This window comes from Mesocricetus auratus, unplaced genomic scaffold (genome assembly GCF_017639785.1).
Source record: "Mesocricetus auratus isolate SY011 unplaced genomic scaffold, BCM_Maur_2.0 Super-Scaffold_100004, whole genome shotgun sequence".
NCBI classification, from domain to species: Eukaryota; Metazoa; Chordata; class Mammalia; order Rodentia; family Cricetidae; genus Mesocricetus; species Mesocricetus auratus.
The window spans coordinates 114,948,875-114,964,106 of record NW_024429189.1 but is presented as its reverse complement, the minus strand read 5'-3'; the positions used below and the strand labels follow the sequence as shown (position 1 = coordinate 114,964,106).

Here is a 15,232-nt window from a genome sequence, read left to right as displayed (position 1 = left end):
CCCTAAGTTACTTCCAGCCTGTGAACCTCCCACCCACATGTGATCAAGCACGTTAGTGCAGATGGGTCAAACAAGCTTGTTTAGGGCAATGAAAAATATGTGGCTTGTTATCTCTCATAAACAATAGCCTCCAGCATTCCGGTAACTATCTGTCCTTGGGCAAGGGGCTTGCAGATCAGAGACATTTTTGTTTTATGGCTCACTTAGGCATAGTAGTTAAAACTTGAAATGTAATCCGTCCCATGTCTTGGGAATGTGAGCATTGTGCTCTCTAGACTTCCTCCAGTCAAATCCTTGACTCTATAATAGGTACCTGTTTGTATTGGAATCTAATATAACCTGAAAGTGAGAATGGGTACCAGTTATTTACTTTCTCAGGTGCCCTCTGACAGCCATACTCATTAGATCTCTGACAAGTTTGAGGTCCGTATAGTACATCTGAGCTAAACAAACCTAGGCTAGCTTAACCTTGAAAACATACATACTATGATCTCATTATTACATATGACTGATTATTAACCTGTATTTCTTAATTATATATACATTTATAAATGAGTTTCATACTTACAATACATTAAACAAAAGTAGAAACATATATATAATATAACAAAAGTAACCTTAAATTATATCAATATATAAAAACCCATATTAATGTGAAATATTTGAGACTAGTGGGTTTTTTCAGTTTAAAAGTAAATTCAATAATCTACATTTTTATTCTATAAAATTTTTATATACCCTATTTCTTTTCAACAAAAGATCCTTGAATCTGACCTCCCTTGACTAGATTTTTTTCTCTTACCACAACCAATAAAAATTTGTAACCAACCTCCCTAATTGATGACAAATAACCCATAACCCACAATATGATCAAGAACAATCTGTCCCATGTCTTGGGAATGCGAGCATTGTGCTCTCTAGACTTCCTCTTGTTTTCTGGGGGTGATGGCATCTCTAGAGGACCCTGTCTTGTATAAAACACCACTAGCAAAGAAACGTGGGCAGGAAGGATTTGTTTGGCTTACACTTCCACAATATTGCTCATCTTTGAAGGAAGTCATGACAGGAATACAAATAGTGCAGGAACCTGCAGGCAGGAGCTGATGCAGAGGCCGTGTAGGGATGCAGCTTGCTCCCTTACTCTCTATGGCATGTTCAGTGTTTTATTTTATAGAACCTGGGATCACCAGCCCAGGGATACACTACCCACAATGGACTGGGCCTTCTCCATCAGTCACTAATTAAGAAAATGCCCTACAGTTGAATCTCATGAAGGCATTTTACCTTTTGATTCTGATTACTTTAGCTTGTGTCAAGTTGACATAAAACATCCATCTTGTAAGCATCTGGTCTTGGTAGTCTTAGACAAAATAGCATCACTAATGTTAAACCCTCTCAGTGAGACACCATGTAGAAATGGTGAGTCCATAGCATGATAAATCTAAGGTGGAGCCAGGTCCTGACATTCTCGTTCTTAGTTTATATGCACTGCCAGCCCCTGTAATTCTTGACATGAACTGAAACTTTTCCACTTTAATGTAAAATGTGGAAAGACAGATTTATATATATAAAAAAGACCTACAACTTTTCTTGCAAGTCAGTCACCATGGGGAATTCCCTTCTTTGCAGACATTCTAGTCATCTCCAGTTGAAGAACAAAGTTAAAGTTCCTGAAAAGAATTGTTGCTGTTTATTTCTACCTCTCCACATGGTTTTGTCCATATGATGGCATCCCACATGCCTACCCTCTACCTTGAGCCTTTCTTCATCTGCAGGACCTAGGATCTGCCAAAGGCAAGGATGAGGATGCTGTGCCATTTCTCAAAGAGAAAAAGGTCTCGTGAAAGTTTGCCATAAGGTCAGTACCATTTTATTTTATTAATAAAAGCCATTGAGCCTGGAAAATATAGGGTCACATCATTTATTCTCCACAAATTCATCATTTACCACTTGTGTCTTCTGTTTTGATTTTGTGAGACAGGGTTTCTCTGTGTATCTCTGGCTGTCCTGGAACTTGTTCTGTAGACCAGGCTGGCCTTGAACTCAGAGATCTACCTGCCTCTGTTTCCTGAGAGCAGAAATTAAAGGTATGCACTATCGTGCCCTATGTACCAGTCACTTCTTAAAGAAGTGCTATGCTGTAAGAGTAGAGAAGCCATAGCCAGAAACAGTGCCTAGCCCAGCATGACTCAACCTGAGCACAGGAATCAGGGCTCAGGACCACCAGACTGTCATTCAAGTCAGCTGTCTCTACAGAGAAGATTACATGATTTGTAAACCCATCTGGGTATTCAATACAGTCATGGGACCCATTTCATAATGGGGTAAATTCTGAGAACTTTATCTTTAGGTGATCTCATTATTGTGTGAACATTCTAGAATATACTTACACAAATCTTGAGGTTGCTAAATCCATTATTCCATGTAGCCTCTTGGTGCTCGTAAAAGATAAGGCAATCATATGTGTGAAGATGCTGTCAATGTCACATGGAAGGCTGTGTTACATAAACTTTCTTTTAAGAAATAGGAGGGCACTCTGAAGTGATGGTAAAGTCTATTGAATATAGAAGCCACTAGCAACTATTCACCATCATTTGTCACGTACACACAGCAATGGTACAGTTGTTTCCGTCCCAGCCAGCATCACCACAAACATGAGTGTAATGAGTGTGTGGTATTACAAGATTCTGAAAGGCCATGGCATCACTAGACAGGAGAAAATTTTCCTCTCCATTAAAGTGTTAGTAAGACTACCACCCTATGGGGGGTCTTCCGTATACGTGGATATCATTATGTGATGCATTACTGGACTCTGACTCATTCATTATTCTAGCTAGACCCAGAATCTTGCTACAGAGTTTGGTGAATTAGTAAAGATCCTCAGACATTGTCATTTCATCATGAATTTACTTTAGTGGAAGGAAGGAAGAGGGTCAAGAGGGTCCCCACCATAGGATTTGAGAGTAATATTTGACATGCAAACTGGGTTTTCTCTTAGGTGAAGCTTGCCCCACAGGGTCAAGTTCTCAGTTCTGGGTAGAAGCTGGTGTCCCTTTTATTGCATGGATAAAATGAGGCTGCAAGAGGATGTATAGAAGCCCTCCAGCCTACCTGCAGAGGGCGCTGGAAAACATCAGCAGGTATGTGGTAATTTGCATGAGCACTGACTTCTTTTTTATATAAATTTTTATTTAAATTAGAAACAATCTTATTTTACATATCGATCCCAGTTCCCTCTCCCTAACCTCCCATGTCCTCCACCGACCTCCCACCTTACCCCCCATCCACTCCTCAGGGACAGTGAGGCTGGAGCACTGACTTCTGTGAGGCAGGCCCTGAGCTTTCTGGCTATGAGAATAGGCAAGGTTCTAAAAACAAAGGCATGCTGGTTCCATACAAGATGAAGTAAATCTGTCAGAAAGTTTGAGGTGTGGAGGGTTGTGTATGTCACTGCAGTGTCCCTGGGGGAGATCTATAGGGCAGAGACCAGGGCTGTGAGGCAAAAAAGGGGAGGACCCGAGTAATTACCCTGCAGTGACCACCTTTCTGACACTGGCCCCAGATTTGCATTCCTAGCAAAAATGTTGGAGGGGTTAGGAATCCAACTATGGGGCCCATTGGTCAGGACCCTCCCCATCTTCCAGTCAGAGTCTTCTGTACTCGGGCCAGCATTTTTACAAGTCTCTGTTTGCCCTTGACCTTGGCCTACTTGTACATTGTAACAAACTGTCAGCTCCAGAACAAAGGTGATCACAAAACTAACATTTCAAATTTTTGATGAGACAAGGACTACTGTAGCATTGGGAGGAAGTAGCAGAAACCAAGATTCTTTTCCTGCCCCCTCTGCCATCTGTCCCCATTGCCCTGACCAATTGCATCAGTAACTCACAGGTGCAAGTACACCCATAGCCCAGACTCAGAACCCCACCCCTCCTGAAAGGCACCAGAAGCTGCTCAGTAACTCACTCCCACCCCTCCTTGAACCCATTTTCCCATCTGAGGTATGCATATATGTTGTTACTGAAAGATGCCGGAGAAAACTAGGTGTTGAGTTATGTGGTAAAAACCTTGAAACTAAGAAAAGAATGTGGCGCTCGCCTTTAATCCCAGCACTTGGTAGGCAAAGGCAGGCAGATCTCTATGAGTTCGAGGACAAACTGGTCTACAGGAACTAGTTCAAGATAGACTCCAAAGCTACACAGAGAAACCCTATCTCGAAAAGGATATGTTCCAAAGCTACACAAGAAACCCTGTCTTGAAAAAAAAAAAGAACAGAATTGGGACTGTATCCCATATCTTGTGGGATGATTTGGGGCTGACTTTTGAGGTGTTTGAGGCCTGGAGACACAGAATTGGTATCCTTGAAGTTCCCACAGAAAGATCAGATATTACTTCCCACTGGTCAATCTAACTCTCATCACTAGGCCAAGGTGCAAAACTTGTTTTCTTTGTGCTATAACATGGTGGAGAAAAACAGTCATCAGCTAAGTCCCCTCAGAAAGTTTCCCGTGCTGCAAAGGAGGTGTCAAGAGTGGGCAGTTTCTCCCTCCATTCATCCACCATGCTGCAGTGTCCAATCTATGTGCCCTACATTTCGTTGAACTCCTGGGACTCCAGTCCTTTCAGAGATGCAACAGAGCAGGCAGGAAGAATGACCCTGACACATATCAGGGGCTCATGGGTGCATGCATCCATACGTGCATTTGTGATGTCTCTGCACAGGGAGATTCTAATCCCAGATAAGGAACTTTTCTTGGTGACTGGGCTATAATTTAGGAGCAGATAACCACGGCAAGTGTTGCAGGAAAAAGATGGAGCATCTGGGCCAGGTTTCATGGAAGGGGGCTGTCCAGGCACTGAGAGTCACCTTCCCTTCCTGAGGATGCTTATCCAGAGCAGAGAATGAGGGAAGTTCTCAGCGCCACTCCTGCAGCCCTGTATGTGTCAAGGGTACAGTGCATCCAAAGTTAGGCTAGTTAGAAATAGGACAAAGGCTTTTTTTGGCTAGGACTATTAAGTCCCAGAAAATATCAAGTAATTTAGAAAACAAAGAAAATGCACTGAGTATGGAAAAATAATGCTATAATTCAAATCCCGTCTATAATCTGTAGTTACCTGATAATGGAGCTTTGTTTTGGGGTTTTCATTTTCAGCACACTAACATGGTTGGCAGAGGCTGATGTGGAGGGCATACTAGTTAGGGAAACACAGAACTATTTAGACTTGCTATACCTAGGTGTCTATTTTGCTCACAGGTTCTAAGGACTAGAATGTAGACATTTTGGAGCCGTTGTTCTGCTTCAACTCACATTGCAGAAGATATAGGAGATAACACATGCCAGGAGAGGACACCAGGAGTCGGTGAATACAACTTCTGTAATGTGAGCTAGAGTCTCTCAATGAGAAATATCCTAATCCCTACTTCAGTTGGCCCAGTGCCCATCCCTGCTACCCCATAGCCAACACTGGCCAAGTATATCATAGGCCAAAGGTTTGGCCACCATTTTAGTGGAGTTTATACATGTGGATTCCTGGGACCCACAGCTGCTGGGTAGTAAGAACCATGAGACCAGAACAGTCCAATACCACAGTGGAAATAAATTCTAGGCACATGTCAGATGATAGGACTGGCTCATTTGTGAAACCACAGACACAGACACACACACAGACACACACACACACACACACACATTTATGATTCTGGAGCTCAGAAGGATACAATAAAAATATGAAGGACTTACTATGTAAATAATATTTTAATTCACCTTAAAATACAAAAGCAGACAAACTAAAATTTTAATGTATTCAGGAGTAAAAGATATTTAAAAAACTGACTCTTTAGTTTTCTTTTTTAAACCCAGAGTCCAATTAATACTGCAACAAGATGGCTTTCAAAATGCAAACTTCGTTCCCTTGCACTTTCCATGTTTTAGGCCAACATTTTCTTTTGTTTCTTGGTTGCAGAAAGCCAGGAAGTCAGAATATGTTAAGAGGCTGGGGTAGAACAACCTCCTCCACTGAGACACGGGTTAGTCCGGGAGTTTTGCCCCATGGAACTTCCAGAGTCATCACTACCCCTGACTTTGATCTCTACTATAAAGCTAGAGTAATGAAAAAATCTTGGTATTGGTACAAAAACAGACAGGTTGACGAATGGAATGGAATTGAAGACCCTGATATTAATCCACACATCTTTGAACACCTGATTTTTGACAAAGGAGCTAAAATTAGCAATGGAAAAAGAAAGCATCTTCAACATTTAATTTTTTAAATAGTGGTAAAATATATATAACAAAATTTATCATCTTAACTATTTTAAATGTACAGTTCAGCAGTGTCAAAGAAAGTAACATTATTAACTTCTTCATGTCACAAAATTGGAATTCTCTATTCTGCATTAGACACATAGGTTTCTTTTAAAGATTTATTATTTTCTGGTTATAAGTGTTTTGCCTGTGTGTGTGTGTGTGTGTGTGTGTGTGTGTGTGTGTGTGTGTGCGTATCTGGTGCCTACAGAAGCCAGAAGAGGGTGTTGGATTCCCTGGGCCTGGGGTTCAGATGATTTTGTGACCTGCCATGTGGGTCCTGGGAATCGAACTTAGGCCCTCTGAAAGAGTAGGAAATGCTCTTAACAATTGAATCATTTCCCCAGCCCCAACATGATTACGTTTTGCCAAGGAATTCTACATCTTGCCATCATCCATGTTTATCCACTTCTATATTTATCTCTCCCCTTCTTCCATTCCCTCTCTTTTCTCTGTTATGTTCTTCTCACACATAGATGCTTACACGTGAGTGTGTGTACACCAATACATTCAGACAACACAGTTCACTTTTGTCTCTTGCTTTCTCTTTCTCACATTGACAGAAGAAACAAAAATTCCCCAATTCACAAAACACCTCCCCCAGGGATGGGCTTCTCCTCCTGACATGGTGACATCCCATCTGGAACTCTTAGACAGGAAGGAGCTTCAGGTACAGTGAGGCATCTAGAAGAAATCTTTTGAACAATACCCACCAGGTTCAGATCTCTTTAAGGGATTATTATCCAATCAATGGAGAACAAAAGTCATCCACATTTTGGTGGAACCTCAAGCTGGCTACGGGTGAGGGTCCATCTTTGGTATCAGGGCAGAGTCCTTATTTCATCCCTTCCCAATACTGTGAAACAAATGAAAAAGAAAGGGAGGCACACATGAGGAAAGGGTTGGTGACAGCCTTGAAGGATGTTGCTCTTTTATCACAGAGAAAGGCAGACCCAGAAGTGGGAGGGATGTTCCAAGACACCCTTAGATATCTTTACATTCTTTGTTCAACAGGGTGAAATCGCCATTCCAGGGAAGCGCTCCAACCAAAAAGCTGCAATTTACTTTCTGAAAAAGACAGCAACAATGAACATGAGTAGCATGTCAAAAGGAGAACTACCCTGTTGTTAGGCATCAGCCTAGAAATACGCTAGAATACAGGTCACCAACTCTCCTAAAACTCCAAGATGCCCAGCAGAAAATATAAACTTAAAATCACAATCTGCCAAACAACAATGAATGACAAATCAAATAAATGAGATGACATTAGGACACATTCGGGGCTGACATGTTTGTCCTAGTGAGTGCCTACTATCGCCTGGAAATGATATGCCTTTTTAAAACTGAGTGTACAGAGACAACTTGAGCCAAACACAAAAGGATCCCCTCTGTTCATTTTCCTAGCAAATATTTTTATTCAATATATACAGTAGAGACTCTCAAAATGGTCCCTGAGAACTTTCCCAGAATGAAAATCCTACTGAATCAGAAACTACAGATGAGACCCAGCCATCTTCAAGTGGAGCCTTGTGTTATGCTGGTGACTTTTCATCTTGGAGAACCATCCATGTAAAGAAAGGAAAGAAAATGCTTATACAGAACCAGGTCCTTCACCAACCTCAGCTTCACTGGAGAATGAATAATCTAGGGTTCCTCACTAACTTGGAGATCAAGCAGCACAGGCTGTAGCCAAAAACCTCTTAACCAAGACGATCATGGCAGAGGCTACTCCCTATCCTTCATAGAAGCTCTTGCTTGAGCCCGACTCTTACCAACTAAAAGCCCAGGAAGCTATAAGCCAAGAGCTCTCTGAGACACTCTCAGCTGATACACAAATAATAATGGGAAAATGAATACTATAGCTTCCTCGTCTACAATGTAACCTAAGTCTGAAATGGGTTACGCTTGAAAGGTGAAATGCTGTCTGGTCTAGATATTGTCTAATCTCCAACACCTGGAATAGGCCTGCTGCAGATGAATAGTCCCTGTAATCTATACATTTAGATGGGTGAACCAACAGACTTCCTTTGTGCCTACACAGGCATGAATGTTCACCTCACCATCTGGGTAAGCTAGTCTCAGTCCAAAATGACAAACTTTCAGTAACCAGGTCAATAGTTTCTCCTGCATCGAAAGTCCTGAGTTGATGGGAGCCTTGGAATGGGAGTGGCCTTGATGATATCCTGCATCTTCTCCTCTGGAGACAGTAAGGCAGACCATATGGGACTCCAAATAAGCAATACAGACCTCCTAGAGTCTAGGCACCCTAAGGTTTTCCAACTACCTGGAAGCCTCGATAACCCTAGATGGGAGCTGATGATCCTAGAAGTCACTTAGGGTTGTCATAGATGGCTCATTTATCACTCACCTTTTCCAATTTGGAGTTTTTTTGAGTAACACAGTTTTCAGTAATGTTTAAAGGCTTTTTGCAACTGCTGCGGGAGATCTGAACATCAATGTGGTATTCCATTCTGTCTGTGATCTGTCAATGAACAATGATGCAATTTTAATTTAAAATGTTTTGGTATAACTCCCAAATGCTTTGTTAAACACACAAATCCTTCTCGCTTTATGTATAGTCCTCAGTAAGGTTGAATTTGATTTTTGCAGTGCTCTAACAATTAGCAAAAGTGACTCTGGCCTGTATTAGAGAGATGAAGCTGGTCACAGAGCATCATCACCAGCAGAGCTACACACTGGATTTGGGAGTAGAGAAAGCTGAGAATACCGTGGAATAGACCATCCTATTCATGCAGTCCTCATCCAGAAACCTGAAATCAGAAATACTCTAAAATATGAAACTTTTAGAGCATCAACATGATGTAGAAAATTCTGCACCTGACCTTATGCCACAGGTCGCAGTCAAGACACAAGCACGCTCTCTAAATGTTTATTTATGTTCATAGATTAGCATGGCTCATTGCCTGGGTCAGAGGTGCTTCTTTTTACAGAGACCCATACTGGTCAAAGTTCTGAGAATAAATGATTCTTCAGTGATCAGCACTAAACAGGACATCTACATCACTCCTGCAGAAGCTCAGGGCACATTGTAGAAGAAAGCACAGAAAGACTGTGAGAGCCAGGGGATAATGAGGGGTGCTGTGAGGTGTTGTCTTCTGGATGTGACACAGCTTTTATGCTCTTGAAACCACAGCAGTAGTAACTACGCATACAAAACCAACGCAAGACTAAGTCACCATCCCATTGTGAAGAGGAGGAGCTCATGAGGCCCCATGCCTCCCTGGAGAGCTAGGGGCAATTAATGACTGCTGAAAGGGGGAAATTATATTCCTCAGTGGTGTAGCTTCTGTTAAGTTGCCTTTGCTTCAGTAACTCCGCACCTACGTTTATGCAAATAGGACACAAAAACCAAAAAGAGATGAAGAATAGGATGGGTATTGGGAAGGAAAGGGATAAAAATGATAATGGGGGATATGATCAAAGGTATATCTATATACATATATATGTATGTATGAGGTTGTAAAACAATATACATGTAATTACCTTAAGGATATGTACATAAGATGTACATGGAACAAGAAGGAATTTTGTCTTTAGATTTGGAACTTATCTCTAAATTATCTCCTTATGTGTATTAAAACATTAAAGAATCCAAAATGACTTGAAATTCATCCAGTCCCCAGAATTTTGGGTAGGAGCCTCTCAGTCTGCAATGGTTTTTGCAGACTTTCGTCATGCTGGCTCTGCTAGGCTGTAATTTTAAAGTCTCTACAGAGGAGGGAGAACTCAGTGAATCTTCTGTCCTCCAGAGTAAGGCTGTCACTTCAGTTTTATTTTCAAGTACACAGAAGGCACAGAAAGATTCAGTATGTGTCTAACAAGTTTATCCAGGTTTCTAAAGGAAGACTCTAAGCATGGGACTCACATCCCCTGCCCACCAGGCTCACCAATCTGCCATCTTACTAAGCCAACCAGGAAAGGTGAGGCCTTTCTCCTTGAGGCTGCAAAGAAAGGAGACAGGAGGCTCAACCCTGCTGTCATGTAGACATCCTTACTGTATCCCCACAAGCTCTTTCTATAAATAAGTTAACCAGGATGCCATTTTTAAAATTCAAATTTGGAAGCTAGGGATATAGCACAGTAACAGAAGGCGTGGGTAGGTCACCATGAAGATGCTTGGTTCAACCACCAATGCAATATCACCAACAATACTAACAGCAATGAAAAGGATAACCTTGCAACTCAAATTTGATCACAGGAATCCTAAGTGATTCCTAACCTAAATATTTGTGTGTTCCTACAACAAACTGAAAATCTTGGCCCACCCTTAAGGCCAAACATGGCATGGTGCCATGCTGGTAGCCTTCCAGAAGGAATCTAAAATGCCTGACTGCACTTTCCCACCCTCGTATCCCTGGTCCTTCCTGCTGTCTTCTTGCAACAGATGCTATCAGTATTGTTCCCAAACCTAGTGCCAGCAACTCTGATTCTTGCCTGAGACTTTCTGCTTCCAGCAGGAACCAAAGGCTCCTAGGCTAGCTCTAAGCCATGGGCAGAAGTGGGCTGGTAGATAGCCCAACCACCCACAGGATGGCCCAGCTTGAGTGCCCTCTGTATGTCTTCCCAAGGTCACAAGACCAATACTATCAGTCTCATTAACTCACCCTGGGTCAGCCACCTTTGACTATCATGTCTCCTTTCCCTTCTACCTTTCCAGTGATGCCTGGGACGGCCTCTAAAATATACTACCTGTCCTTGGATCCTACCATAACACTGTTTCTGAGGAAATGCATGTACCCCCCAACAGCCTCCCCACACCTCCCCACACCTTTAACTCCTGCTCTGACTTCAAATCTTACCTTCAAGGTCATTCCTGAGAAAGTTACAGATCTTGCCAACACTAGGTACTGGCATCATCTGGAAGAGTTGATCACTGACTGAGACCTGGACACCACTCAGAGAATGGTGCCCATTTCACCTTTCCCTCTTACAGAAGCTAAGACAAAAATGGCTTATGAGAAATTTACTACTAATTACTATATATGCTACCTGAGAACAAAAGAAAGGGAACCAGAGGCTGTAAAAGAGGGATTGTGGAGTATGAACAATCAAATGAAAAATGCTACATCATCAGCGTCATAACCTATAAATACAATGTTTTCCTGAGACATGGGGGACATGAATTCTGACATAGTTGTTGAAAATCTCTCCAATTCAGTCACACCACCAACCAACTGAGGCTTCAACTTTCAATTCCTGAATTGCAGCATTGGAGGTGGGGGTGAGGGTGGGAGTGAGACATGTACTAAAGACAGCAATAAGATCTACTGTTTTGGGAACTCCAGGAAGCACTAAGACCATTGGATTTCATACAAACAGTGTTCCTTAGAGCTGGGCAGTGCATGGCTCTGTGAAAAGGGACACACCTTTACGATAAAATCAGAATGTCTTCACTTCTACTAAATGCACATTGGGTTAAAACATTAGCACGCATAGCTCAGCAGCTCAAAGCACACAATGCTCTTTGTAGAGGACCTGATTTCAGCTCCGGATTCAGTGGTTCCAATGTCCTCTTCTATCCACCATAGGCAACTGCATACTCCCCAAACACATGCATGCATGCACTTAGTTAAAAATAAATTTAAAAATTAAAATGAAATAATCCAGCACACTCTAGCAATTTACCTGATAGACAGTTACATGTCCCTCTGTATAAGCCCACATTCCCTGGGAGCACTTGTCTGTGGCAGCATTGTTACAAAATATTCCTGGCACTTTGTTTTTCTCCTAATCTCGATAAGCACAAGAGCATTTGGTTTTCAGTTCAGAGTTAATAAGTTAATGTAAGTGACTAGAACCTGAGCCCAGCATTTGTGGGAAGTAAATATCTTGCCTGAACTTTCTCACCTGAAGCTTAGCATGCAGTGTCTTGTCCACGAGGAAGACATATTTGTCCTCACTTCCCTTGTTGTATTCTTTCATAGCAAACCATACACACTGCTTCACATTGATGTTCGAGGTATTGATGGATTCAAAGAACCTCGAAACCACTTCATTCTTGGATTGATCCACACCGACTGCCAGAGCCACTGGAATAATGAGGATGAGCATGGAGAGCCACAAGTGCTTTGTCATGGTCTCTCAGTCAAAAGGCACAAGAGCTGTGTCCTCCACGTCCTCTTGGAGCTTGAGCTGCAATGGAGCAGCCACAGATGTCTCTGTAGGTCTGTCAAACTAAATAATACAGAAAGGTTCTCTGAAGATTGATTATTGGTGGGGCCATGAAAATTGCTCAGAGGGTTAAGGCACTTGCTGCTGAATCTAAAGACCTAAGTTCAATCCTGGGACCCACGTGGTGGGAGAAGAGAAAGAAACTCCTGCAAGTTAACCTCTAATTTCTACATGCAGTGTCTTGTAGTGACATATGTGATACACACACACACACAATAAATAAATGTTTTTAATATTGATCGTGGGTCTGTGTAAAAGCATTGTAAAGCAAGCTTGGAGATGATGGTTCAAATCCTCAGTACCCACATAGATGCAGGGTGAGTGTCATGGCATGTTTATAAGCCCAGCATACTGGGGGCATGGCAGACAGAAAATCAAGATAGTTAAACTACTCAAATTCTTGAGCTCTAATTTCAGCTGAAAGATCCTGCCTTAATACATGAAGTGGAGAATGGCTGAGAAAATAACTGATGTCAACCCCTTGCCTCCACACATATAAGCACATGGGTGCACAAGTAGCACAGACACATACACATCTCACACCCTCATATACATTCAAAACATTCTTATTATATATACTTGGGAATGGCAAGGCCTTGCAATGGGAAAATGTGTTCCTTAAGAAGCAATGAGCATATTCAAGGAGACTGAAATAAGAAAGAAGGACTTTATCAGACTTTGGAAATGAAGCTATAGTTGCAAAAATCAGTAATGAAGATAGCATCACCCCAAGGTCAAATACACAATAGTGGGTAGCTGTCCTTGCAAGTGTATCTTCTGAGGAAGGCTGAATGGCTTTTTGCAAGATTGTAGTTCTGGCAGAATCTTTGAAAACCGCTTTTGTTATGAGGCACACAGTTACAAGGTCAGCCTCCCCATGAGATCTTCCAGCTTTGTTTCATTTATGGATCTGGCTAAGGCTTCAACAAAATGACTCCATTTTACTTCTGATAAATTTTGCAGTTCAAAGATCTTACAAGAACCCACCTTTTCAGTATCAGTATGGCTGCATTCAAGACATGACTCTTTAGGACACCCTTGATCCACCTTTCTCCTTGTCTTAAGAAAATCTACTAATAGCACCCCCAGTTAAAGGGGTTCTGTCACCGGCCTTTGCCTCTTACCTCCATCCTGGGTACAATACAGTCATCTAGAGAAGCATCCCCTCCAGCAGACCCTAATATGTTTTCACATGGCCCCATGCCTGTCACCACCTACAATATCCTGTAATCTATAACTATAAAAGCTGGTGCGCCCAATGTTCTCTGACCCTACTCCTCTATGACTGTCCAACCTGCTCGTCCTGCTGGGCTCCTTCCTCACTCTGGCCACTCCACTTTGTGGTTCTTCTGGGTCTCTGATACTCTCAGCTCACAACTATAGTCTGGCCAAGCAGCTCTCTAAGACCTTGAGGCCCAGGCCCTGCAGGGAGGCCATGCTTTGTGATGCAATATAGCACCTGTGACCATGCCACATAGCGGCCTCCCTTATCTGTTCATCCTCCAGTCTTTGGCTCCAAGCAGTCAGAGGCTGGAGATATCAGGCAAGCACCTTCCACATGGGAAATTCATGTGCCTACTTTTGCCTACCTCATCCTATCAGTTGCCTGGCCCCTCAGCTCCATGTGCTAGGACAACAGCTTCTCCTTCCACTGCTCTACCAGACCTGGGCCTGAGAGGGAGGAGGCAGGCTGCAAATGTGTTGTAGATCCTGCTTTTCTGTGAAAGTTCCCAAATTCATGCTAGTAAATTCCTGGAGGGACAGCAAAGTGAGTATGCACCCTAGATTGCAAAGACTAATGGTCTTTTGACCATGCAGTACAGGCAGATTGTGAAACAGTTTTTAAACTCTCTTCCACTGGATTAATTAGTGGCTTCTCCTTCTCCCCTGTGGCCAAGAGTCCTGTATTGAATGTTTCTTAGGTATCTTTGAGGAATCACACAAAGAACTAGATAAGGAATTGTTTACAAGAGCTGCACAGAAATGCAAAGTTAGTATTCATTGCCATATTTCTCATCACTAAGAATATGTTCCTCACTTTTCAAATTTTACTCAGAACAAAGAGCATATGTAGATCTGGAGAGCTCTCAGCAGTTAAGAGCACGCATTGAAAAACCAGGTTCAGTTCCCAGGCCCCATATGGTGGCTAACAATTGTAACACTAATCCCAAGGGATCCCATACCCTTTTCTGACCTCAGTCACCAGGCACACATGTGGTGCACAGAAAAACATTCAGTCAAACACTCAAACAAATAAAATAATAAATTTGTAAATCTAGAAGAATTAAGCAATTAGGGAAGTAAGTCTTGGCACCCCAAATAAAATCAGAGGGCCTGGAAGTAGGGTCAAAAAACTAGGTTTTAAATTTCCCCAGTGGTGTCAATGTGCTGTCGACCTTGAGAAATGGTAGAGTGAACCTTATTTTGGGGGTGTCATTATGAGCCAAAAGTCCTGCAGACTGTGTTCAAATGCAAATACTAATTTGTGGATCAGGAACCAGGCCTGGAATTCTATACTTCAGATCACAGTTTGAGTAGGGAGATAAGGACTTGTGACAATCCTCAACCTCTTACCTCCAACCTAATTATACTTTCCCACTTGTCTACAAGAACAATTATTGACTTGATTTCTTCTATGTCATTTGTATTATTCCCATGGATAGGCATGTCTCTCACAGTATGGCTTTTGCTGCTAATGTCTCATTCATTTAAGCCATTTCCTAAATGTAATCTTT

At 42.1% G+C, this 15,232-nt stretch overlaps 1 protein-coding gene across 2 annotated transcripts; it reads right to left on the bottom strand.

Moving 5' to 3' along the window:
• Positions 1–7,219: 7,219 nt before the first annotated feature.
• Positions 7,220–13,897, bottom strand: Cst8 (cystatin 8). 2 transcript variants are annotated; one of them, XM_005088179.3, is made up of 4 exons: positions 13,792–13,897; positions 12,174–12,458; positions 8,674–8,787; positions 7,220–7,373 (listed from the first exon to the last, which is right to left on the bottom strand). In XM_005088179.3, the coding sequence occupies exons 2-4, from the start codon at positions 12,399–12,401 to the stop codon at positions 7,290–7,292; spliced, it is 426 nt and encodes a 141-aa protein (XP_005088236.1). In that variant the 5' UTR covers positions 12,402–12,458; positions 13,792–13,897; the 3' UTR covers positions 7,220–7,289. The 2 variants fall into 2 exon arrangements, with proteins under 2 accessions (XP_005088236.1, XP_040600892.1); XM_040744958.1 differs by having other exon boundaries at positions 12,174–12,500; positions 13,792–13,894.
• Positions 13,898–15,232: the final 1,335 nt, after the last annotated feature.

Excerpts from the sequence above, each read along its gene's own strand:
- Cst8 (XM_005088179.3), bottom strand. The coding sequence starts at position 12,401 with ATGACAAAGCACTTGTGGCTCTCCATGCTCATCCTCATTATTCCAGTG. Across the intron at positions 8,788-12,173 it reads CACTGCATGCTAAGCTTCAG|ATCACAGACAGAATGGAATA; the intron begins GTGAGAAAGTTC and ends GTTCATTGACAG. Across the intron at positions 7,374-8,673 it reads AAAACTCCAAATTGGAAAAG|AAAGTAAATTGCAGCTTTTT; the intron begins GTGAGTGATAAA and ends TGTCTTTTTCAG.